Genomic DNA, 24429 nt, shown 5'->3' with positions numbered 1-24429 from the left:
TTCTTTGACAAATATTGGAGCTGCCAGAAAAGGCACTTTTTTTTATTTTTCGAAAAGCCCTCTCCAACTTCGTTTTTCAAACGTCTTTCCACAGATGACCCACGCCATGGTTCACAGGTAACAAGGAAATTTTTGAGTTGCAGCTCTGAAACAAGCTATCACAAAAATAACACAGTGTTAGGCCAAAGATCCATTTGTCTGAGGGGTAGAGCATCCCCTTGTTCGGAAGTTCTCTCTAACTTGATTACCTACCACAGGATTTGTCAATCCTCCTTTTTATGAACGAATACGAGGGCCGCCCTCTGGCAAGTTTCTATTATCGCAACAGAGGATGGAGTTCAGTTTTATCTGTGACTTAACATTATTCAAGATTATAGGTCTACCCAGGCAATTTTTCCACAATAATGAAAGACGAAATGTTGTATGAAGTGCTGGGGGAGCTACTTGCTACTTCTCTTATTTTTTTGAACAGAATTATAGTTCTGTGACGAAGCATCACTGGAAAACCTATTTGCACTCAGTGGGCCCTGAATTACATGTTAAGTGAAGAACAACTACCTTTGGACTACATTTTGCAATTTGGAACTATAAATTCTAGCCCGGTTTAAAAAGAACGTATGTGCCATTAGATTCCCTATGCACATAAGTGTTTTCAAAAGAGCGAGGATTCATAGCTCCAAACTACAAAATGCAGTCCAGTTGTTGGAACAAAATACAATTGTATTTCGACATTATTTTGTGCTTACTCTGCGTCATCTCGTCGAATCTCAAAAACAACTTCCTAATGAACTGGTGGTTCATCATCATGGGATCAAAGATGAAACAGTTTTGATGGCCATAAACTTCCTATTCTTCAAAATGTTTTAAAAATGTTCTGTATTTTTTTATCTTCGTTTGTTTATTATGGTCACGAAGCAGAATAGAAACTGAATGGTGCGATTCTCTTGATGGATAATCATCAGACTACACTTACACATGAGAGATTTCCTTCGAGAATAGACTTCTTTAGTGGCGTTAGCCACATTTTTAGACAATCGCAACAAAAAGTCCGTCAAATCGTATTTTGCCGCCAAAATCGGTCAAGTTGAAAAACCGTTGAAAGCCGAAAATCGGCGGCACCAATTTGAGGTTAGGTTCTGATGTAAACATACACACGTGTTATCACTCAATGTTATCAATCACAGTTAGTAATCCAATTTTTTAAGTTGACAGTGTGAAATTTCTCCTGACATTCACTCAGTAACTTCAACTTTACCTCCTCTTTAATTTTCATTAATTATTTTCCTGCCACTCTCCAAAGAGATTTCCCATTTCTCAATTAAAGCGTATACTGTAAAGGAACTAAGCTGAAATTTTTTACCTGTCGTTGAAAAGTTTGTGTACCTATTTCAAGGTCTGCTCTTTGCTCTCAAATAAACAGTAGCCCATATTTAAAGTCTTTATCATCAATTCAGGATGGCCTCTTGTACCTCCAGTATCCCCAGCGGTGAACGTGAAGTCTCAGAATGTTCTAGTGCAACAGGCGGAGCGGGAAAAGAGCTCAAAGTAAATATCGAATTCATGTGAGTGTTTTGTCCCTCATTGTGGTTATTTTACTTTAACTTCAACTGATACCTAAACAAATCCTCCAAAAATTAATTTTGCTGTGATACTAACTACTCACGTATGTTGACTGTGTAACTTGAGAGGTGCGCTGCCGAAGTCGACTGACATGGCATTTGGAAAGCAGTTCTAATATATGTGATCAGGTCTAAGTCTAATCCTGTTCTTTTTGAATTAACTGTTTGAGTCTCTATATTAAGAGAATACCTGTCGTCGAAGCTTTATTCAATGTGCTTTTAAGAGAGCAATGGGTTGGTTTGTTAATGTTACACAATTGGTCAACCGAGCGTTGCACCATACAGTCAGTCACTTACTAGCATCCAAGTCGTATAAGTTTACAGACTTTATGAATGCTACGGAGGATCTTCTATCTTCACTGTAGCTTTGTAACCAAGTGTGTACACTAATTATGATGGTTAAACCTCTGTTTCATGCCTGCAGTGTGTAAACTTACTTTTGGGGAGCCCTCTTCAAAATGAAGAGGGAAGCCTAACCTCAGCGAATAATTTTAATGCTGTGTACGTGTACTTTAATCCTCCATATTCTTGTGGCTGAGAGTTATGTGAGAAAACCCATTAGCCTCGATTCTTAAAAACAGCATTTGGAATGAATCGCCTAATTTTCTAGCTGTGGTTAGTGATGAAGTTTATATTAAGTAAGTAACCTATGAAAGTTTCATAAAAATTTAGGGGTAGGTGCAGGGAGCCTGTAAGCTCCTACCAGATGGGTATGGTTCTCTGGAGTTCCTGTATTGAGCCATCTGTGTTTTAACGTGAAGCATATTGTTTTAAAGCAAATAGGATCTCTATCTTCACTATAGCTTTGAACCAAGTGTATAGGTACACTAATTGCAGTGGAAAAATCTGTGTTTTGTACCTTTAGTGTGTAAACTTATTTTTGAAGAGCCCTCTTCAAATCGAAGAGGGAAGCCTAACTTCAACGTTAGCATTGAAAGAATTTTGTTTAATTTTAATTTTTGCTTTGACCAACAGGGGTGGTGCTGAAATGATGTTTGATAATCAGAAGAAGCTGAATGTCACTCTACCACCTGCTGAATGCAAATGTAAGATTTTTCTCCCAGCTTTAAGTACGAGGCCAATTTTTTTCCTAATCCATGTAACATTTAAAGAAACAGTGCCTTTGATTAAGCAATTTAGCAATGAGCCTACTAAAATAATAGACCCCCGTCTCAGGCAAATTTACCCTTTTCACTTGCCTGTACATTTAATCAACAGTTCGGGATCTACTCAGAGCGCTGAAAATTGTAAGCTCATCAGAAACAGAAGTTATCTTGGTTTGCAAGTTCCTTTCTCATCTTACTGTTTGAATACTTTTGATTATTTTACTTTTTGTCATGTACAAAAGATGAAAAAAAAAATAAAATATTTCGTATGATTTCTCTTGGCCTTCTCAAAAATATGTCTGGGGTTTCATGTCAAAATCTGCAGCAATGTTCTCCAAAAAGAATCAAATATACTTAATTGGAAATGTTGAAATGCCATCAAGATCAAGATCAATCCATACCTACGGGTCAGTCATTCCCATGAATGAGTTTTGAGACCCTACTGAAAGAAATGGAATATGACTGAAAATAGTTTATTTTTTTATTAAAAAAACAGTATTAAATTTTCAACCATTTTTACCCTCCTATCAATCTTTTTAACGGGTTTCATGGTTTTTTCTCTTCAGGGACAATCCGAAGTTTGCTTGCCTACATGAAGGTGCACTGTGCTAAAGGTGGAGGTCTGGAAAGGTTCTTTACTGGCGATTCTGTGTAAGTTTATTATGTTCATCTCTGCGGGAACGTCTTCACTGTACCTATTCAGCTTTTTAAAGATGCTGACCCCCCTTTCATCACTAGTAACAGGAGGAAAAAACATCTCAAAACTGTGTTAATTTCAAAAGATCCCCCCTCCCTCCAAAAAAAGAATAAAAAATTGTCAGCGTATACTGTTTAGGAAACATTTTGTAGGCTCTTCCTGTCAAAATTCTGCCTTGCATGTTTACAAGTTTTTTAGAAGTTTATCCGAACTTTATTGTTCATTTTTTAGTTTAGTGTTTCAGATTCTGCCCCAGCTTTTACTCTCAATGGAAAGTGTTTTTAGAACGTAATTAAATGGCACAAACACTTTTTTTTACTTTTTCAAAGTAAATCATTGTAAAAGCATCCAATTTCCTGAAAAACTTGTATCATTTTATGCTAAGTTGGTGTTTTTCTTTCTATAGGACTCCTGGTATACTCTGTGTAATTAATGATCAGGACTGGGAACTACTGGTAAGCCTTCATTATAATTCACATTTCCATCCTTTCACCGAATATCGATGGTGAAAGTGCAGAAGTGCGTATCTCGGAAAACACGATTTTCTAGGAGAGTAAAAAACCTGTCTTCATTCCTCCTTATTGTCAGTAGAAGGGTAATAATTCCGGAGGATAGCAAGAATAAGATGCTTTTTCACACTCCATCAGAATTCTAAATAATTTCTCGAACTGTTAGAAAATACGGCAGAAATACTGAGATTCGCATTTTTGGCACATCTCTATGGATTAAACGAGCCAGGCTAGAACCCTTGAAGAGTCAAGGGAAAGAAATTAGTGACAGAATACCGGAAATCTTGTTGTGAGTCGCCTGAAAAGTCAATGAGCTTTTTCAAAATAGGTAAAAAACATGGTACAGTTAAGGAATTCTAATTCTGAATTACTTCGACCCTGTGCCGTCCATAATAATGCATGATGCCATGTTGGTTTTGTGCTCTTGTTCCCCTGGCCAAGTAAATAAAATTTAAATTCCGGGAAAATGTGTTCTTGGACATTAGATGATAATTTTGTCCTTGGAATTTTCAGTTACAATTTATTCAAGTGCAAATGGAATCCGCCCCTAAGGAAAACATTCGCAAGTTTTCCATAGAAAATTCACATTTTATCAAACGAGAGGCTCAGAGGACAAGACGCATAAGTGCAGCCTTTCCTGTTTCAAGGAATACGTGTTTAAAGTTTCAAAATTACATGGAGCCTAACAGCAGAGAGAAAGTCAAAACTCACTTTTTGATGCGTTACAGTTAGATTTTAGTTGTGAATTTTTCATAAAGTATAATTTCAAACAAGTCTTCATTAAGTCAATGAGTATCTGAACTTTTTCAAAAACTGCACTAATGCGTCTTGTTGTCCTGCAAGCCCCTTAAATGAGTTTTGGAAAAGTTCAAATTTTGATACAACGTTGTTACCAAGCAATGCAAAGCTCAATCTTTATTTTGATTATTGATCAGGATAAGAAGGAGGGTAGTCGATATATAAGTCGAAAACTTTCCATTCTTTGGTTAACGTCAACATCAGTGACCCAAGAGGGGTGCTGCAGTACCTGACGAGGTATTGATTCATGCATTCTTATTCAATGGAAACCGTAAGCACTCTCGTTTTCATGATTAATTTCTCCCTCTTGGTGCTTAGGGACCCCTTTCTGAAATAAAGTGTAAATAGAAATTTGAAAAGACTGCAACCACCTCCCAAGCTGTTCAAGAAGAAATCATGATATTACAGTGGTAAAATAAGGTGGAACTGCTCAAATGTTGATGATCTTAGCAATTTTATCCAGAGGGACGAGTTATTAAGGAAAACTTGGATAAGATGGGAAATTTCTACTGAACTGTGAAAGGACAGAGAAAAATCAGGAAATACCAATGGATTTCACGCGTAACTTTTATGCTGTACTGAAACGTGATTTTCTTCTCCTACATTTTGAAATAAATATTTGCATTTATCATCTCATGAAGTTTCATGGCCATACCATCTTGACTTTAAATGAAAAATCAAGAAAAAGGGAGAATATTCTCTTTCTTTTTTTCTTCTTCTGTACCCATGGATCATGCACACTTACAGTCTGACAAAACAGGTTGTACCTTCAAGTTCTCGAATTTTTATTTTGTTTGTTTTATTGAAAGAATCCAGAGGTTTTATCTGGCAAACAGCATTCTCATGCAAAAAATCTTTAAAAAGTCAGAGAGAAGTCTGTAAATTTTAGTTCTAAAACATTGGAAAGTCTAGTAAAAGTCCTGAAATTTTGAAATCTTAATCAAGAGTTATCACTTCGTATTTGCAATATAGTGGCACAGGGTGACAAGTTCTTGCGAAGTCGGAGAAAACCTGGGAAAGCCCGGGAATCTCGACCAGCCCTGAAGTCAGATTTTTTCGTGGATCCTTATAATTTTTCTCGAGCTTTATACCAACTTCAAGAGACTTTTTGCTTAAAATTGTTTTTGAAACTTTCTTTTGCCAGAAACTCTGAAAAAAAAAAAATTCATTGATGAGTCAAGGAATTTCATGTTCAAAATCTTTAAAAAGTCCAAGAGTTGTCTACAATCCAAGAATTATTGTCATCCTGTGGCAATAAAATCAGGGTTGCCGCAGTCAGGGAATATCACGAAAACCTGGAAATGTCAGGGAAAAATTGTTTATTTACCTTTATTCGCTTTCTCGAATGGATTTGACGTCTAGAACAACGAATTTCGCCTGGAAATTATTTCGAATCATGTTTTTTTGGCCGTATGACATATCCTCAGTTATCAGGAAATTTCCCTCAAATGTGTCAGGGAAATCGGGGAATTGTCAGGGAATTTAATTCTCTAAATTTTGTGGGAACCCTGATAAAATGGACACCTGTAACGAATCGCAACTTCTCGGCCAGAGACAAGAGACCCTTCACTAGCCTCTTGGCGACAGATGGAAGCTTTTACTTTCGTGGACTCAATAATTCCTTATGGACAATTGGATCGCATTAAGCAAAAAGGAACCAGCGCGATTACTGTGTTTTCAAAATCGTTCAACTTCTCCTTTTCTTTTGAAAATACTTAATATAAGTACGTACAGTATTAAAATTCACAGAAGTATTTTCCTCTAAAATTAACAATTTTTTGGTAGGAAGCCAAATGTATTTGCTATTCTGGGAGATTTTTTAGATAATTATGAGGAAGGAACATTTTTACAACACTGTATTTGCGCTGGTTCCTTTTTGCCGAATGTGATCTAATCATAAGGGAACAACAGTCACCACTCTTATTTCGACTGTTGACCTACCTACATGGTGGATGATGAGCTCCGGGTGACGTCACGAGCCAAACAAATTCCTCAAATTTCGGCTTGTTTGCTAAACGAAACTGCCAACACGTTCTTAACCATTGACCATGTAGGTAGGTCAACAGTACTCTGGTAAAAATTGGCGATAGGAGCTGCGTTTCAAAATACTATAAGAATTCTTATAGCTGGCTAAAGGAGGCGATAGAAAATTATATAGCTGGCTGTAGGAAGCGGAGAAAATCATAGAGCCGGGCTATACGAAGCGATAAAAAATTATGAAGGCGGGCTATAGTTCCTATCGCCGGATTATACACCTTAGCGCCATCTGCTATGAAAGGCTATAAGAAATTGTGTAGAAATTCGTGTGCTTTGAAAATCATTAAGTTTGATACGGAACCACCCTAATATTTACAAAACACACATTATATTTTTCTTTAATACATATTTTTTTAATCAATTAAAATGATAATAATCCATACAGAGCGTGCAAACATTTCAAAATCATGAGTTGAAAAATGCTGACTCCGCCAGATTAAATATTAAAGCCTAACACACAGCGGAGCGGCGACGCACTAGCGCCTACAAACCTAACAGGGATACTTCACGCATTGCGCAACGCGTGAAGTATCCTTGTTAGGTTTGTAGGCGCCAATGCGCGTTTCGCGCAGATCGCCCGCCCGCCCCGCCGCAGCGTGCCACGGCGCTTAAAGCAACTATTTCACACCAGAGGTATTGCACAGTATCATACGAAATTGAAGGCGCGCTAACATATTATAGGAATGGCAGGCATCCATCAAAAGTATGGAGCTTTCCTCGCAAAATAAATCAAGATACTAAGGCCCAAAAAGAGAGCGGTAGTCCAAAAACTCTTTAAGTCGCCCAGCATCCGTAATTAGTAACATTTGGTAAACACTTTATTGCCTGGCTGTTGCTTAATCGCCATCGGAATCATCGGCTATAGAAGGCTATAAGAAATTGTGTAGCCGGCTACAGAAGCTATTGGAAATCTTACAGCCGGCTGAAAGTCGACGGTATTTTGGAACACAAATTCTACCACCAATTTTTACCAGGGTAGAATGATGAAGTCCCGAAAGTAAAAGTTTCCACCATAGCCGAGATACGAGTGGAGGGTCTCCTGTCTCTGTTCTCGGCCGAAAAATGCCGGGATATCCTCGGCGAGAAAACTCGCAGGGAAAAATGATTTTCCGGGCTCCTCGTTTTCGGAAGATTCTACTTACGTTGTCTATTGTTACTCTTCGTTTTAAGGAAAAGGGGCGGGGGAGGCGGGCGAGGGGGCCCAAGGGTCTCGTTTTCGGGATTTGTATCTCGACTTTCCCATCGCGCCCGCCTCTCCCGGTTTTTATCGGCTAATTTACTTAGCAACGCAGCGGGCGCGGCCACCCCTTTCTTTCGTCAACTACACAGCTCACCCCCTCCCCTCGCCCTTTTAATTTCACCCCGGTTCCAGGAAAATGCTGACGCGGAAGAGCCTCGATTAGCCGCCAATCCAGAAGAAGCCGCCGCAGCTACGGATCTCCCATTATTTAATCCATCAATCGATTATTCGTCACATCCAGTTTTGACATTCAATAACCCCTCCATTACTCGATTATTATCAATCGGAAGGATAATTAGTAGCTTTTGCTTCATGAGCTTTGCCAGATTTTCTTTGATAAAATGCAGATTTTCCTGGAAATTTTTGAATGCCTATTTTTCCTTCAATTTTTCAAATATTAAACGAAGCCGCAGTAAGGAATTTTCTGTTATTCAATCGAACCAATCGATTATTCGTCATATCCAGTTTTGACATTCAATAACCCCTCCATTACTCGATTATTATCAATCGGAAGGATAATTAGTAGATTTTGCTTCATGAGCTTTGCCAGATTTTCTTTGAAAAAATGCAGATTTTCCTCACTGGGGAAAAAAAACACATTGTATCTAGAGTCCAGACTCTTGAAAACATTGACAAGAAAAAGGACTCTTGATTCAATCAGATTTAAGCTTAAATCAAAAGTAAATCCGCTCAAATTAAGAGGCTTGGTTCTTGAGTCAAGCTTAAATCTGGTTGAATCAAGAGTATTTTTTCTTGTCGATGTTTTTAAGAGTCTGGACTCTAGATCCCATGTGTTTTTTTTACCAGTGCTGGAAATTTTTGAATACCTATTTTTCCTTCAATTTTTCAGATAGTAAACGTGACCGCAGTTAGGAATTTTCTATTATTTAATCGAACCAATCGATAAATCGTGAGTGGGATCCCGCCCCGTTTTGAAAATCAATTGCCTTGATCAATCGATCAGTTATTATCAATCGCAAGAATAATCAGTATCTCGTGGGTTCTGCATGAACCCTCGGCTTGGCTGTTGCCAGATTTACTACTAATAATAAAGCACATATTTTCTGGGAAGTTGATTTTTTTCTTTCAGTCTTTTACAGTGGTTTTTCGCAATTCTATCCAAATCATCTGGAACTTTCAAAGAAGAACTATTCGTAACTTTTCTTAAAAATAGTACTTTATCGAGAGAAATTTTCTAATATTAGAATGTACATTTGGCTTTTTTTTTTTTTTTTTTTTTTTTTTTTTTTTTTTTTGCGTGGCAGTATGCGTTTATCAAGCAATCGATAATTCCTCAAATGTAATGAGTAGGTCCTCACGACGCGCAGAAACATTCAGAATACAGCCAATCGGTGGATACAACTTAATTAACTTTGGCGTAGGGTTGGGTTGCGTCGCCAAATTTGAAGGCGAACTAGCAGCGATTTTGTTCCCAAGCAAAGCGGCGTGTTGCTCCAACTACCATGCTGCGGCTGCGTGTATCTTCCTCATCTTTATTTCGCGATAAATTTCATTGACAAAACTTGGCTTTTTTTTTTGGAAACTTTTAAATCTTTTGAAAGCCATTTGACCAGAAAAACCAGGACATCAGACCCGCAGCGAGGAAAATTGTCTAGGTTTGCACTACATCTTTTCCCATGCAATTTCGATTGCCGAAAATGACTTTCAATTTTATACCTACACCTATCCGCTTTGCGCAAAGTTGAGATTTCCCTCCAAAACAGGGGTCAATCACCGGAAAAATCAATTTTATAGAGGAAAGTTACTTAGAAATTATCCACCAAACTTCCACAGTTATAATTATTGTCTTCGATGCAAATCTGTGTACGTTTCCTCCGAAATATTTCATTCTATTTGTTCTGTTCCAGGATACCCTAAATTATGAACTGGAACCCAACGATAACATCATCTTTATCTCGACACTTCACGGAGGCTGAATCAAAAATTCCAGGTAAGTTTCGATGTTGTGCAACAAAGTCGCTTGAAGGGGAATTTCCGCCAGAAACCTAACCTTGCCCTTGAAGAGCAGGAAAAAGGGAGCCCTCGTCAGGATAAAAACTTTTTTAGATCAAATCTATGCGTTACATAGACCAAATATTTGGGTTGAAAATTCGCAACCTTGTTTAAAATCATTGTTTTATATCTTTGATCAGTCGTGTTGCATTGGCCAACTCCCGCGCTTTTTTTTAAACCTAACCCGGGATTTGGCTCGTTTTCTGCAGGATTTTGTTGAAAATTAGATACTCGACTCTGATTGGTCCGAATTCCATCAGTCATCTATTATAAAAACCAACCAAATCCAGTCGCGAAAATTTGCCTAGACGGAAATTTTAACTAAGATACGATTTTTTGACTTGAGCCATCGATGTATCACAAATCTGCGAGTCGACTGTTGAATCGTTATCGAATGATCCTAATCGATAAATCCCTATCTTGGCAACGCTTTTTATCGATCAAGATCATTCGATATCGATTCAACAATCGAATCGCAGACTTTATCACGCCCACGGCAAATCGAGTCGCTTGTCTTCACTCTTTTCCACATATGCGCCTCAGATCCATTCGAGAACTCATCCATCGTTTGCTATTGAATAGAATAGAAAAATAATTCTATTGAATAGATAAATAAAATTTCGGAAAATGCCAGGAATTAGAGATGCGTGTTCTTCCGGCCGGAGAAACGCGTTGCCGCCCGCGCACTCGAAGCAAAGAAGTTAGCAACTCGGGGCAATTTCAAGCCCCCTCGTCAATGTCCCCAAGTCTCAAGTGCGTTCTTAATCGATTGCTTCCTTCAGTTTCCTAATATCCGCGCCTTTCCACCCCATCCCGTCCCGTCTTGGAGGAGTCCCGCTGTGCTGCCGCCAGGGATTTCGATACTCCCAGGGATTTCCAGGCTCTATTTGATTTCGATCTCTTACTTTTATACAGGGTGACAAGTTCTTGAAAAGCCAGAGGAAAGTTAGAAAAGTTAGGGAATCTTCCTGAAGAGGTTTGCATGTTTTCCTCTTGACAAAACGTAACATTTTTTCAATTTTAAGAGGCTTTAGTCGTATTTGGTTCGGAGGCAACACTCGCAACATGTTGTGGAAACAAGCAACAATCGCATTTTGTTCGAAGTTGTTCTGTGTTGTGGGGGCGGGGCTTATTTTCGCGCGCAAAATTTGGGAACCCCTACAGCAACATTGTTGTGCAACTGCAACGTGCTCAAAGCAAGTTGTTTTTATATTGTTCAAAAAAGCAATGCGGTTTTCTAACCTCGTATTGGAAGTTGCTCTCTCATTGGTTGTTCAGAATCGCGTAAAAAAAAAAAAAAAAAAAAAAAAAAAAAAAAAAAAAAAAAAAAAAAAAAAAAAAAAAAAAACAAGAAAACAACGGAAACATTTTGTTGTTTCGAACGAAACACGACTTTTCCGCCTCTTTTTCTTCAACAGAATTTTCATGATTAATCAAGCCTCCCCCCCCCCCCCTCCAAAAGCATTGAAATGTCAGGAAAAAATCAAGAAATTTAATGTACAGGAGTCATGAAAAGTCAGGAAATTTGAAATCCACTAAAACTTGTCCCCCGCCGGTTACAGTATGGATACTTTCAGGAAAAAAATCATCGAAACTCAGAGGCAGATTATACTTTTATACAGGGTTTTAATTTTTTGAACAACCGGAGAAGACTCGGAATAGTCGGAGAATCTCGCTGTGAAGTCTTGAAATTTCCTCCTCCTGACAAAACATAACATCTGACATAGTTTACATTGAGTCGTATTAGATTTGGTTTCTACGAATTGATAACAAGTTCAGTAGGCGGTTTCCAGATCCGAAGACTGATCCTTCTGCTCCCCGAACCGACCTATTAAGTTGACACTTTGGCAGGACCGAACTTGAGTTTGCAATGAATCCAAAAACTTTGATTCATATGGAAAATGTAGCATTGACCAAAAAGTTTCTTGAACTTAAGCTCAGACGAAAAACTGCGGCCGATATGGCAGTCTCCATGTGACTTTAAGTTGTTCTAACTGAGTCTAGCTGAGAATTCGGTTCTGTCAACCGAAAAAGTTGGTCCGCGCGACCTGCGACCCAACCTGAGTCAGTCCACTGACCGGACCGAAAAACATCAGCTATGCTCGTGTAACCTGCCTTGCGAACACTGACTTTTAACAAGTGGTTTATTTCGCCTCGCCCTTTAGCGTGTTAAAACGTGTATAAGTTAGATTACCTTAATTATTATGTGTGTAATTAAGTCATGTGCCATAGCTATATTTACATTTCCATTTTCTATTGAAAATAAAATCCGCTTCACACTCGAGGCTCAGGTTCGCAAGCCAGAATACAATTTCAGCTTGCCTCGTCACATTTTGGCCGGAAGCACTATATGTGATTGTTGATAATAATCCCGTGAACTATTTACTTCATTTCTCGTTGCGAACACTTCGATAATCGATCCTTTTCCATGCATAGGTATAAATGCTAGATCAATCGATACATCGCGAAGCACGACACGCCACGCCACTGAAGTACGCGTGCTTCGGACGCACTTTATGAGTATCGATACTTTAGAATCGGTAGGATCAATCTTGGCTCGAGAATCAACATCCCGAGTCTGAGCCACCCCTCACGATGGTCTCCATATTTGACCCACTCCTCCTCTACTTCGAAATCTTTTCTCCGAACGTATTTCGGGCGGAATTTTCATTTTGAAACGGAAATAACTTCCCAATCAGAGTTAAACCAGTAGCTCGCCGACTTCTTTTATTAATCCGACACGAGAGGCCAGACCCGGGCGGATCTGGCTGTTTTTGCGGTGGAAGGAGAGGGGGGGGGGGGGGGGTGATGCATGCGATCGAAACGAAACAATAAAAAAGTTCGGTATCCTCCCTAACTTTAAAAATAAATGAAATGAAATATCGAAGAAATGTCACTGCTCATCCGAGAAGGGGCCTCAGTGTGTGGAGGTGAATTTTTTAGAGGAGTTATTTTTGTCTACCGTGGGTCGAAGCATCGGACCTTGAACTGGAATGGATTACTAGTGATTTAGTCTATTTTTGTGACAATATAGTAAGTTAAAGCTCACTGAGAACATTTGCTGCCACAAATTTTAAACAAATAATCAGGTTTTTTTAAAAGATAACATGCAAAAATAACCGGAATAATTTAACAAAAAAAAAAAAAAAACACACGACAATGGGTAACTAAGGCTGAAACAGAGGTTTTGAAGTTTTTCTTTGTTACAACAGTCTGATTTAGCCTTGGTTACCCATTGTCTTGTGTGTTTTATTATTTTTTTTAAACAGTAAACTTTTAACTGTTCAGACGACCCGACGACCCATTCCAGCATTAGAAATCTGTCAGAATAAATTTCAAGGACATATCATTGAGTTGAATTGATAAAAAAATAAATGAAGCTAAGTGCTGTTTTATTCAGTCTCACCGTTTAGCTGGTTCAAATAGAAACGGAAATTCTTCCCTCTTCTCAGAAAGGATAAAGTAATGCTCCCTCGGTATTACATATTTCTGAGCAGATCTCTAAAAACTCCTTTGAATCTTGATTTTTCCGAGATAGGGAAGGGGTTGACCCAAGCCTTCCGAGCAGAGCAATCGAAAAGTTTCGAGCTTCCCGATCCGAACCAATAAATGAAATAAAATGTTGAAGAAGTTGGTCCAACTTAACTGTTCTTGTAATACTTGATGATGAGAATCATCCACTGGGTATTGTTTTTAGTGTGTATATCGTTTTATGGGCATCCTTAGAAAGATCCTGTCGAAAGGGAAGGGGGGGGGGGGAGGGTGTGACACGCATGCATTCAAATGAAATAAACAGTAGAAAAACAAAGGGGGAAAACGGAAAACAAGGCTAAAATACACAATTAAAAACACCGAGACGTTTCGACTCGAAACTGAGTCATTTTCAGTCGGAAATATTACAATAAAAATTTAAAAATACGATGAAAAATCTGAGCCCTACGCCTACATGGTGGTGGCCGGGATCTGAGAAAAATTATCCGAAAAAAAATTTCTGAAATTTTTTTCTCAGATTCCGGCCACCACCATGTAGGACTCAGGTTTTTCATCGTTTTTTCAAATGCTGTGATTCTAAGTTAATTAAAAGTTTTGATTCTAATTTGAAAGCTGATTTTTTTCCCCCGCTGCTCTAATAAGTTCATTTTTGCCGTGTTGCAGACACCCCGGAGGATGTGCGGCCGCGCATACCGTGGAGACCATTCAGCAGCTTCATCTTTCGCGTCTCAAATTAGTTGCGCCTTTTGTACATACATTTATGTGTAAATAATATTTATTCCATGTAAAGCTTTTCGATTGTTATCATTGAGCTTCGGTCATTTCCTATCCTTCATTCCCTGAAAAAAAGAGCACGAGGTTGTTGGATATTATGGGCATTTCAAATTAAATATGGTAGTGCCTCAATAAACCCAAACGTTGTGGTACTACCACAATTATTGGACTACATTTTGCAATGAAGAACTATAATTTCTGGCTCAACTGTAAAAACACTCATGTGCATAGGGAAAGTAATGGTACATACGTTATTGTCATACGTATGAAAATAACGTATGTACCATTAGTTTCAGGCGAGTAATCGTCGCAGGAACTATTTATTTATGTATTTATTAGTTTTTCCATATCGACGGTGAAACTACCAAACCACGTATCTCGGTTTGCGACGTCGCAGACTTCCTGTCATACTTTATTTTTTAAATGAAAAACTACTTAACATCCAGTCTTGAAAATTTCTGTGATTTTTCCTCTTTGTGCGGAGAAAATTCCGTGAAAATTTCAAATAATGATATTGATTTGGTCTACTTCAAAAAAATAAAATGCGAGCGTAGATTTTTAAACACCGCAAACGAGATACGTGGTTTGGTAGTTTCACCGTCGATATTTGTTTCAATTCGATCAAGTACCCAAACCGCCCTATCTCTGTGCCACGACGACCTACGAATGCAATGCGTTTTTTTTTTTTCGTTACTAATTTCGTTTTCACATAAGCAGAGAAAATTGAATTCACCGTGGCTTTTTCGATGGCTAAGTTTGGATACAACTATTCGTGTTCTCGGTCAGTGATATCAGTGCTGCCTACACGAAAAATTGCAGGCGCTCTGGTTTTCGTAGGCATAACGTACGGCTGCGCTGCGGTTGCTGGTTCCCAAAAGTTTTCTACGTTCCATTTACAATCGTGACATTATTGTAGCGTTGCAAAATGGTGCAAGTTGCAGAAGTATTGTCGGTAGTAATCTGCGGGATTGACATCTGCGATACCTTTGTGGAAGTGTTTTAGGAATTTCAGGTAGTAAATTTGCACCATTTGGCAAATGTATCGTGATGCAATACGGCACATTCAAACTCGGAGGATTCCATGGTAAACGCGATTGTAAATGTAACTTAGAGAACGCGTCGGAACTGTCAACCGGAACCGTGCGTTTGCTCAGGACCGGATCAGCGCTCAGGAGACCGGGGTGCTGGCGAACACAAGGGGCTCGCATATTTGCGGATTGCATACTCTCTAAATTGAAGGCATTTCACTTGTAACGACTGTATACATTATTTATTTATAATTATGGAACAGAGAACCATTGACTCTTGAGTGCGAAGGTACTGTCCTGGTACGATGACACATTAAACAATTTCCTCCTTCCTCTTTACGAGTTTTTCGGATGATTAGTGGCAATTTAACAAAGAACGGCGGTAAAATTTTCTGGTCAGACGCTTCCAAGCCCGTTTTCTCAAAACTTGGTATTTGCACTCATTGCGCTCTTGGCTATCACGTCAGCGGGCTGATTATTGAAATTTATAGACAAAACGATAGACAAAGAGGACATAGGAAGTATGGAGCGATCCCATTGGTTGAAATGGGTGGTTTTTATAAACTAAGGGGGTAAATGATGGACTAATAAGGGTCTCTCGTAGGTTGCTGTTCGTTAGTATATTACCTACCTCCTTCGTCTATTGTAACCACCCGCTTCCACCAATAGGATCCCTCAATACCTCTTTTGTCTTCTTTGTCTATAGCTTTGTCTATCAATTTCAACAATCAGCCTCCTGGGCTTACGTGCGACACGTAAAACGGACAGATTTATTCAGAAGGAAGTCTTCCTGAGGTGGGCCATCAGCTCTTAGTTTCGCGTACCACCACCGCTTCGATAATACCGGTACGAGCAAAGGAAAAGCTCGATACGCCATAAATTTTTCAACTTTTGAGTTAACATGGCCGGTTTGAACTATTGCACAGTGCGGCATCCTTATGGATGATGCGGACAAAAATTGGTAAAAGACACTTAACTATAAATAATGAAGTTAGTAGCACACATTGAACACACATTATATTTTCCTTTCACATATATATTTTTTATCAATTTAAATGAAAGTAATCCACGCAGAGTGTGCAAAACTTTAAAAAAAACTTTAAAAATCATAAGTTGAAAAACGCTGATTATGCGAGTTTAAATAATACAGTCTAGCATAAAGCGGAGTGACGCGACGTGCTGCACTGCTGCCAGCACGAAACGCGCACTGGCGCGGCGCCTACAAACCTAAGGGGATACTTCACGCATTGCGCAATGCTTGAAGTATCCCCTTAGGTTTGTAGGCGCCAATGCTCGTTGTGTGCTGGCCGGCCGGCCGCCGCTGCGCCGCACAGTGCGATGGATGATGCGGACAAAAATCGGTAATGACACTTAACTTCACCGTTCCCTCCATACCCGTTTTGTCGTGTTTGTCTATGGCTTTGTCCATCAATTTCAATAATCAGTCCGCTGTAGTGCCAGTGCCCAGGTCTGTATCTAAGACATATCGTCACCTTCCAGGCAAAGTATCACAAGCGCCATGCGACGTTTAAAAATTTCCGCCGCCATTTTATTTTTTTACGGAGAAATTGTTCAACGAAGCTGTCCGAAAATTTCACTGAATTTTCTTTGTGCTGCCGATAAAATTTAGTGAAATTTCCAAACAGATCAACGAACAATTTCTCAGTAAAGAAATAAAATGGCGGCGGAAATTTTTAAACGTCGCATGGCGCTTGTGATACTTTGCCTGGAAGGTGACGATATTACAAGCGTTTCATTGACGAGTTTACGTAACCGCCCTGGAGTCGGAGAGGCTTTCTAGGCTCTCCACTGATTTTTCAAAGGGGTGGCGGGCGGGGTGGGAGGATAATTTCACCTCTTGTTTTTAATTTTTAATTGGGTTACGCAACTCCGCCGCCCCAGTTGAAAAGTATAAGCGCTCGGATTCCGAGGCATTTTTCGTGTCGGACCGGGCGAGCCGCTTATCCGGGAGCTCGCTCATTACCGATGCAAGATGCTCGAGCTCCGTGTTTCAGTTTCGGGCGAGAATTATCGGCCTAATTTCGGCGCCGAGATATCGTAACTCCCGCGGCCATTGTGAAAATGAGCTTTTCATTCCGACAATCCGCGAGGACCCACCAACTTCGGTAATTATGCGCCGGGATTCTGTGGAGAGGTGCCGACTGAGACGCCCGTAACGGTGTAATTAATGAGCAATAAAAAAATTATATCTCGTGGACCTCGTTTTTTTTATTTTTTTTATCGGAAGGAGGAATTACTGAGGAGAAAACCTCGATTATACTGACGTGCTAAGGAAGAACGCCGTATGAACCTTCAGACGTCGCCAAATTTCCAGTGTTGAAACTCGAATTTCCTGGTGAATTTATGAATATTTTTCTTCCGATTTTTCGGATAATTTTTCTCGTAATTTTACCTAAAGCTCCTGAAACTATCAAGGGAGAATATTCTTAGATTTCCTGAAAAATAATCATTTTACCGGAGGAAATTTGGCAACTCCCGAATGTTCATACGGCGTTTTTCCTTAGCGGAGCAGTACTTAAGGACCGGTAAGCATAGAGGGCGCTTTTCGGATTAGACGGCTGATTGTTGACATTAATAGACAAAGCCATAGACAAAGAAGACATCACTGGGTGCATGGAGCGATCCTATTGGTTGAAATGGGTGTGGTTCTTACAGACTGCGGGAGAAAATTATGGACTAACTGTAGGGTCTTTCGTGGATGATGACATGTTGATCACTCACGCTTACCAGGAATAAAGGTTAATCAGAAAAGTAAAGAGTACTATCTTAATTCAAACCCTCCTGTAAATGTTTTAGTGAAATTGTGGTTCTTTACGTATTTTTGATGAAACACCACTAAAATTGATTCTCATTAATAATATGGTATTTAATTTTCCGCGTAGAACTAACGGCTGGAAGTATATGAATGTATCATGAGTAATTGAAAGCTTTAAAAAAAATGGGAAGGGGGGAGGGGTAGACAAAACACGGCGGCGCATGGATGATAATCATGACTGACAGAAGACCCTCCGGGTATCTTGCTGAGAGCATGCATAGAATCTAGTATCACGCCCTTTTGAAGGGGCTCAAAACAGCACATACTTTCCAGCTCAAGCATCTTGATCTCTTCCCAGTTTCCAATGCCTAAACCTTCCCTTGTGGTATGGTCTAAAATTTTAAGGGTAAGCATGCTGACAATGTAATTGTAGTCAACGATCTTTTCTCAAGTTCCTCTCATCTAATGAAGAATTTCTCTTCCTTGGACCGAATGTAATAGTCATTCGACATCGATATGTATCAGACCTAATTCATTCGTTTGTGATCCAGGTCTCATTTGTATCTTTCCACTAAAGAGGACGCTTTCATACTGACGTTGTCGTTGAAGCAGGGATGTAAACCAAAAACCGCAACGTTATAAACCTGAATTTCCAGTTGCAGTTAGTTTCTTTTTTTTTACTCCACTACAATTTTGTTGTGGTAGGTATTGAATGAGAGAACTTCAAACAACCGGACACCTTGTGCTAAGGTTTCAACGCCACTTTCGGGTGAATTTCGGAAATTTCCAATATTTTAATTCGACGTAATTAATCAACATAACTAAATACGTCTACCAAAGATCTGTCAAATTTTTATCTCAGTAATTAATCACGACAAAGAGAAAAGTCCCGCAAAGTGATATTCACTCCCGGGTGTAATGAACGACCGAACGTAGCGCAGTATGAAAAAAAGCAGAGGAAGCCCTCATTTCATCCGTTTGAAATTTATTTTATACAAAAGAGACGAAAAAAAAAAAAACAGCGGAGCGAGTTTGAATATGCAAAAGCAATCCTCGCGTTTTACCAATTTTCAACGATCCGCCGACGCCGACATCCCTGTGGGAAGAAATGCAAATTCGACAAAGTTCAACATGAGTGATCTGAGTCGATCAAATCAAAAAGTTTGATTGTCGATTTTTTTCGGTTTCGTTTTAATTTTTCCCGTCGAGGTTCTCCCCTCTCGGTTCCGGTAGCACTCCAAGGGGCAGCAGATCGATCTATCGACTCGATCCGAACATCCGCATCCTAGCAATGATAAATATCGATTGAGGCCGCATCGATAATGACTCAGTGGTCGACTCGCTGCGCCGCGCGGCTATCCCTTCTCCATGCACTCGAAGCCAATAAAAATGCTAATTCGGCCCCACAAGCGCGGATCGCACGAGTCGGATCCAACCAGATATCATCAATTGGACGTATCCGAATCAAAAGCTACTATATCAAGTCTGATATGAGCCCTAAGATCCATGAGAATACATGCATGACAGGGCTCATGTCACAATGATATAGTTTCTTCTGACGTAAATAAATCCAATGGGACGTATTTCTGTCAAACGGAACTATGTGCATTATGACGTGAGCCCTGTTATGTATGTATTCTTATGGGTATCAGGGCTCATGTCTTAGTGCTTATAGTTCCGTTTGACAGAGATGCGTCCAATTGTTTGTCCGTGTTTTGATATTCCTGTCAGAAAATCTCGAAGCGACCCATCGTGTTTCGGTGCAGAACACGCTTTCGTTGAGTTGGACATCGTCCTTAAGATGGCTGAGCGCAAAAATCACTTTTTGACTCTTTCTCTGGAGCGTTTTCAGCGGATAGCTCGAAGCGAGGGACTCGCGGAGCTTTTCCGACTCGAAAATCGCACTCAGTGGGTCAATTCCAAGCGAACTTACTTGGTTTCGGACGCGATTGTCGAACTTTTGATTTTGACCCTAAAAATTTAGTCCATGTAACCCCTGTCGAATTTTCTCGATTTGGGACTGAGAAAAAAATGTCGAGATTTCAGTCGGATCCTACGTAGTTGGAGTCGTAGAATCGATTTCGCACGGTCACGACGAAGCTTCTTGAGCTGAGAAAAAGTCAAAAAATGGTCAAAAACGAGCTTTTCCGACCACTTTCTGACTCTTTCCCTGTAGCGTTTTCAGCGGATAGCTCGAAGCGAGTGACTCGCGGAGCTTTTCCGACAGAAAAGTCGCAATCAGCATGTCAATTTCAAGCGAGCTTACTTGGTTTCGGCCCGATGGGCGAATTTTCGATTTGACCCGAAACATTTAGTCCCTTGTCGATTTTTCTCGATTTTGAACTCAGAAAAAAATGTCGAGATTTCAGTCGGTTCCTACGTTCTTGGAGGCGTAGAATCGATTCCGCACAGTTCCGACTCTCGGCGAAACTTCCAAAGCCGAGAAACAGTCAAAATCTGGTCAAAAACGAGCTTTTCTGACCACTTTTTGACTCTTTCTCTCGAGCGTTTTCAGCGGATATCTCGAAGCGAGGGACTCGCGGAGCTTTTTCGACTGGAAAATCGCAATCAGCGTGTTAATTCCAAGCGAGCTTATTAGGAACCCTTGTCGATTTTTCTCGATTTTGAATTGAGAAAACAATTCCGAGATTTCAGTCGGATCCTACGTTGTTGGAGGCGTAGAATCGATTCCGTACAGTTCCGACTCTCGGCGAAACTTCCGAAGCCGAGAAACAGTCATAATCTGGTCAAAAACGAGCTTTTCTGACCACTTTTTGACTCGTTTTCTGGAGCGTTTTCAGCGAATAACTCGAAGCGAGGGACTCGCGGAGCTTTTCCAACTCGAAAATCGCACTCAGCGGGTCAATTCCAAGTTACCTTACTTGGTGTCGGTCCGATTGGCGAACTTTTGATTTTGTCGAGCCGAGAACCAGTCAAAAACAGGTCAAAAACGAGCATTTCTGACCACTTTTTGACCCTTTCTCTGGAGCGTTTTCAGCGGATATCTCGAAGCGAGGGACTCGCGGAGCTTATTCGACTGGAAAATTGCAATCAGCGTGTTAATTCCAAGCGAGCTTACTGGGTTTCGGCCCGTTAATTGAACTTTCGATTTTGACGCTAAAAATTTAGTCCATGTAAAAAATAAAATCCATGTAAATTTTTCGGGTCAAAATCGAAAGTTCACCGATCCGGCTGAAACCAAGAAAGCTCGCTTGGAATTGACCCGCTGAGTTCGATTTTCGAGTCGGTAAAGTTCCGCGAGTCCCTCGCTTTGAGCTATCCGCTGAAAACGCTCCAGAGAAAGAGTCAAAAATTGTTCTGAAAAAGCTCATTTTTGACCAGTTTTTGACTGTTTCTCGGCTCAGGAAGTCTCGCCGAGAGTCGAGACCGTGCGGAATTGATTCTACGCCTCAAAATACGTAGGATGCGACTGAAATCTCGAATTTTTTTTCTCACTCCAAAATCGAGGAAAATCGACAGGCGTTACATGAACTAAATTTTTAGCGTCAAAATCGAAAGTTCACGGATCGAGCCGAAAGCAAGTTAGGCCGCTTGGAAATGACCCGCTGAGTGCGATTCTACGCTTCCAAATAATTAGGATGCGACTGAAATCTCGAATTTTTTTTCTCAGTCCAAAATCGAGGAAAATCGACAGGCGTTACATGGACTAAATTTTTAGCGTCAAAATCGAAAGTTCGCCGATCGAGCCGAAAGCAAGATTGGCCGCTTGGAAATTACCCGCTGAGTGCGATTTTCCAGTCGGAAAAGCTCCGCAAGTCCCTCGCTTCGAGCTATCCGCTGAAAACGCTCCAGAGAAAGAGTCAAAAATTGGTCTGAAAAACTCGTTTTTGACAGTTTCACGGCTCAGGAAGTCTCGCCGAGAGTCGGGACCGTGCGGAATCGATTCTACGCCTCCAAATACGTAGGATGCGACTGAAATCTCGAAATTTTTTCTCAGTCCAAAAAAGAGAAAAATCGACATATGGTTACATCGACTAAATTTTTCGGGTCAAAATCGAAAGTTCGCCCATCGTGCCAAAACCAAGTAAGCTCGCTTGGAATTGACCCGCTGAGTGGGATTTTCTAGTCGGTTCCAGAGGGGGGACGGAAAATGCTATTTTTGCATCAAGCTCTTTTAGTCCATGAAACCCCAGTCGATTTTTCCGATTCACTCCGATGAAAGAAAATAATCCGAGATTAGTATCAAATCCCATGTAGGTACTTGGAGGCGTAGAATCGATTCCGCGTGGTCCCGAGGCTCGCCGGAGCTTCCTGAACCGAGAAACAGTAAAAAACGAGTGTTAATTTCTTGACGTTTCGGGCATGGTCGAATATCCACGGTTATCCGCGATTGTCAAGTCTGATCGACTCGTGAAGCATTTTGGACCGGAAATTCGGACTCCTCGACTCATTTTATGGGGGACGAGCTTCATTTCAGCCCGATCTGAGAACTTTCGATTTTGACCCGAAAAGTAAAACCTGCATGGTTACCCGACAAACACAAAATTTCAACAACGAAACTGCTGAGAGTAAGGTAAGTCTCTAAAGTATAGGAAATCTAAGTAGTCCTTGAACAATGATCTTTTTTACAGGTTTGTAGAATCTTTTGGGATTTTGCAGTGCTTCCGCAGGGCCGGATTTATACCCACTTGCCGCCCGTGGGCCGCCTGTACCTTGCCGCTCCCTTTTCATTCGTTTTGAAATATCAATACAAACCATCAAGTGAACAAGCCGGAGTAGGAGGGGTGCATAAGACATGTTTATTCGTGTTGGGCACATTTTTTTGTGAAAGCCCTGTCAACACTAGCCAAAGTTCACGGAACATAGCGCGAAAGTTAAGTTCCGTAAACCTACCTCTGTGTGGTCCAGGCCTTCCATTTATAAGAAATGAACGAAAAAATTATGAAAGAATAAATATGAATGTGGTTTAATAATTTTAATTTCCGCCACCGCGCTAACCGCATTGTTTTTGACGAAATGCATTAAGTATTCATGCAGTCTTGTAGGCACTATGAGTCTCATGCCAACCGCCGCTGACCGCACTGCGTTTGACGCAATGCGTGAAGTATTCGGGGAGTCTTGTAGGCGCTAAATGTGTTTCATGCTGACTGGCGCGGCGCGCGAAGGGCTTCTCCTTTTCAGCTCAAATCCTCGTCATCATTGCCCTTTGCGCCGCGCCGCTCCAGGCCAAACTGCGTGTTTGGTTTCTCTCTCATTAACTATACCAATGAAAGGCGCTGTCTCTCGTATCGCTGAAAGACGAACAAATTCAACGCAAAAAATTCATTACTATATGTATACTTTAACTCTCAGGAAATGAGAGATTTTGTCGCCTTTTCTCGTTTTTAATTTTTTTTTCTGAATCCGTTTTTTTTATACCTAAATTTGAAAATTTGCAAAATTTGCCGCCCCCTAAAATTGCCGCCATGGGCCGCGGCCCATGTGACCACCCCCTTAATCCGGCCCTGGATTAGGGGCTGGGGAGGAACATTTTGACGATGAAACTCCTAAGCCACGTACATCGTTTGCGGTATTCAAAAATCTCCGCTCCCATTTTACTTTTTGGCGGAGAGCAAAGCAATTTCATTCCTTGGATTTTCCACACAGTTTTCTTCACGCAGACGAAAAATCCCGGGGTTTTAAAAAATTGACGTTGAATGGTTTTCATGATAAAATAATGTATGACAGGAAGTCTGCAACGTTACAAACTGAGATACGTGGCCTCGTAGTTTCACCGTCTATTTGGGTTCATTACTACGCAGATCGATTTTAATGTCAACCTGCGATAACTATGAGAGATGAACAAATTTTCACTTTGTGTGCGTCGTTTTTCCATCCTTTTAATCCATGAAATCGAAAAAAAAAAAAAAAAAAAAAAAAAAAAAAAAAAAAAAACATTTACCATCCAATTTTCGTTGTTACAGAGAGGTTACTTGTTGGCAGCCCATGTTTTGCCGTTACGCATAAAATTGGCCACGTTCAATAGAGATACATCTAGTCGCTTTCAGTCTAAACAATGTTTCAGGTTTGAAGTTTCATTTATTCATAAAACTTAGGTAATGTTAAATGTAAAGTTTAACGTGCTTTTAGGCTTAAAAATGTTTTCTCGACTTTGAATTTTAGCCAGGACACGATGCAAGACTAATTGTATTAAACTACTTCAAACTCTTCTCTTTTCAAAATGCGACAAGGTAACTGGTAAATTCCTGCTGAACTTGGTCCAATTTGTTGCTCTTATGGCGTAAGGGTGTATCTCAAATTCCGCATGAGTCCCGGCACAGTGGTTTTGAAGCAAAAAAAAAAAAAAAAAAAAAAAAAAAAAAAATGCCACAAAAATGTA

The 24429-nt window shown here is 40.2% G+C and overlaps 1 protein-coding gene across 2 annotated transcripts; it reads left to right on the top strand.

Moving 5' to 3' along the window:
• Window positions 1-1113: 1113 nt before the first annotated feature.
• On the top strand, window positions 1114-24032 carry Urm1 (Ubiquitin-related modifier 1). 2 transcript variants are annotated; one of them, XM_072298865.1, is made up of 6 exons: window positions 1114-1562; window positions 2595-2665; window positions 3292-3376; window positions 3829-3877; window positions 9875-9957; window positions 24014-24032. In XM_072298865.1, exons 1-5 carry the CDS (start codon window positions 1456-1458, stop codon window positions 9941-9943), a joined length of 381 nt encoding a protein of 126 aa, XP_072154966.1. In that variant the 5' UTR covers window positions 1114-1455; the 3' UTR covers window positions 9944-9957; window positions 24014-24032. The 2 variants fall into 2 exon arrangements, with proteins under 2 accessions (XP_072154966.1, XP_018904974.2); XM_019049429.2 differs by lacking the exon at window positions 24014-24032 and adding an exon at window positions 14175-14304 and having other exon boundaries at window positions 1116-1562.
• Window positions 24033-24429: the final 397 nt, after the last annotated feature.

Source organism: Bemisia tabaci, chromosome 3 (assembly GCF_918797505.1).
Source record: "Bemisia tabaci chromosome 3, PGI_BMITA_v3".
Taxonomy (NCBI): domain Eukaryota; kingdom Metazoa; phylum Arthropoda; class Insecta; order Hemiptera; family Aleyrodidae; genus Bemisia; species Bemisia tabaci.
The sequence above is the reverse complement of the archived record's forward strand: the minus strand, read 5'-3'. Positions and strand labels throughout refer to the sequence as shown.

What these genes read in the sequence shown, in the direction of transcription:
- Urm1 (XM_072298865.1), top strand. Translation starts at nt 1,456, where the DNA reads ATGGCCTCTTGTACCTCCAGTATCCCCAGCGGTGAACGTGAAGTCTCA. An exon ending in AAAGTAAATATCGAATTCAT is followed by an intron (nt 1,563 to 2,594) that starts GTGAGTGTTTTG and finishes TTTGACCAACAG; the next exon opens with GGGTGGTGCTGAAATGATGT. An exon ending in ACCACCTGCTGAATGCAAAT is followed by an intron (nt 2,666 to 3,291) that starts GTAAGATTTTTC and finishes TTTTCTCTTCAG; the next exon opens with GGACAATCCGAAGTTTGCTT.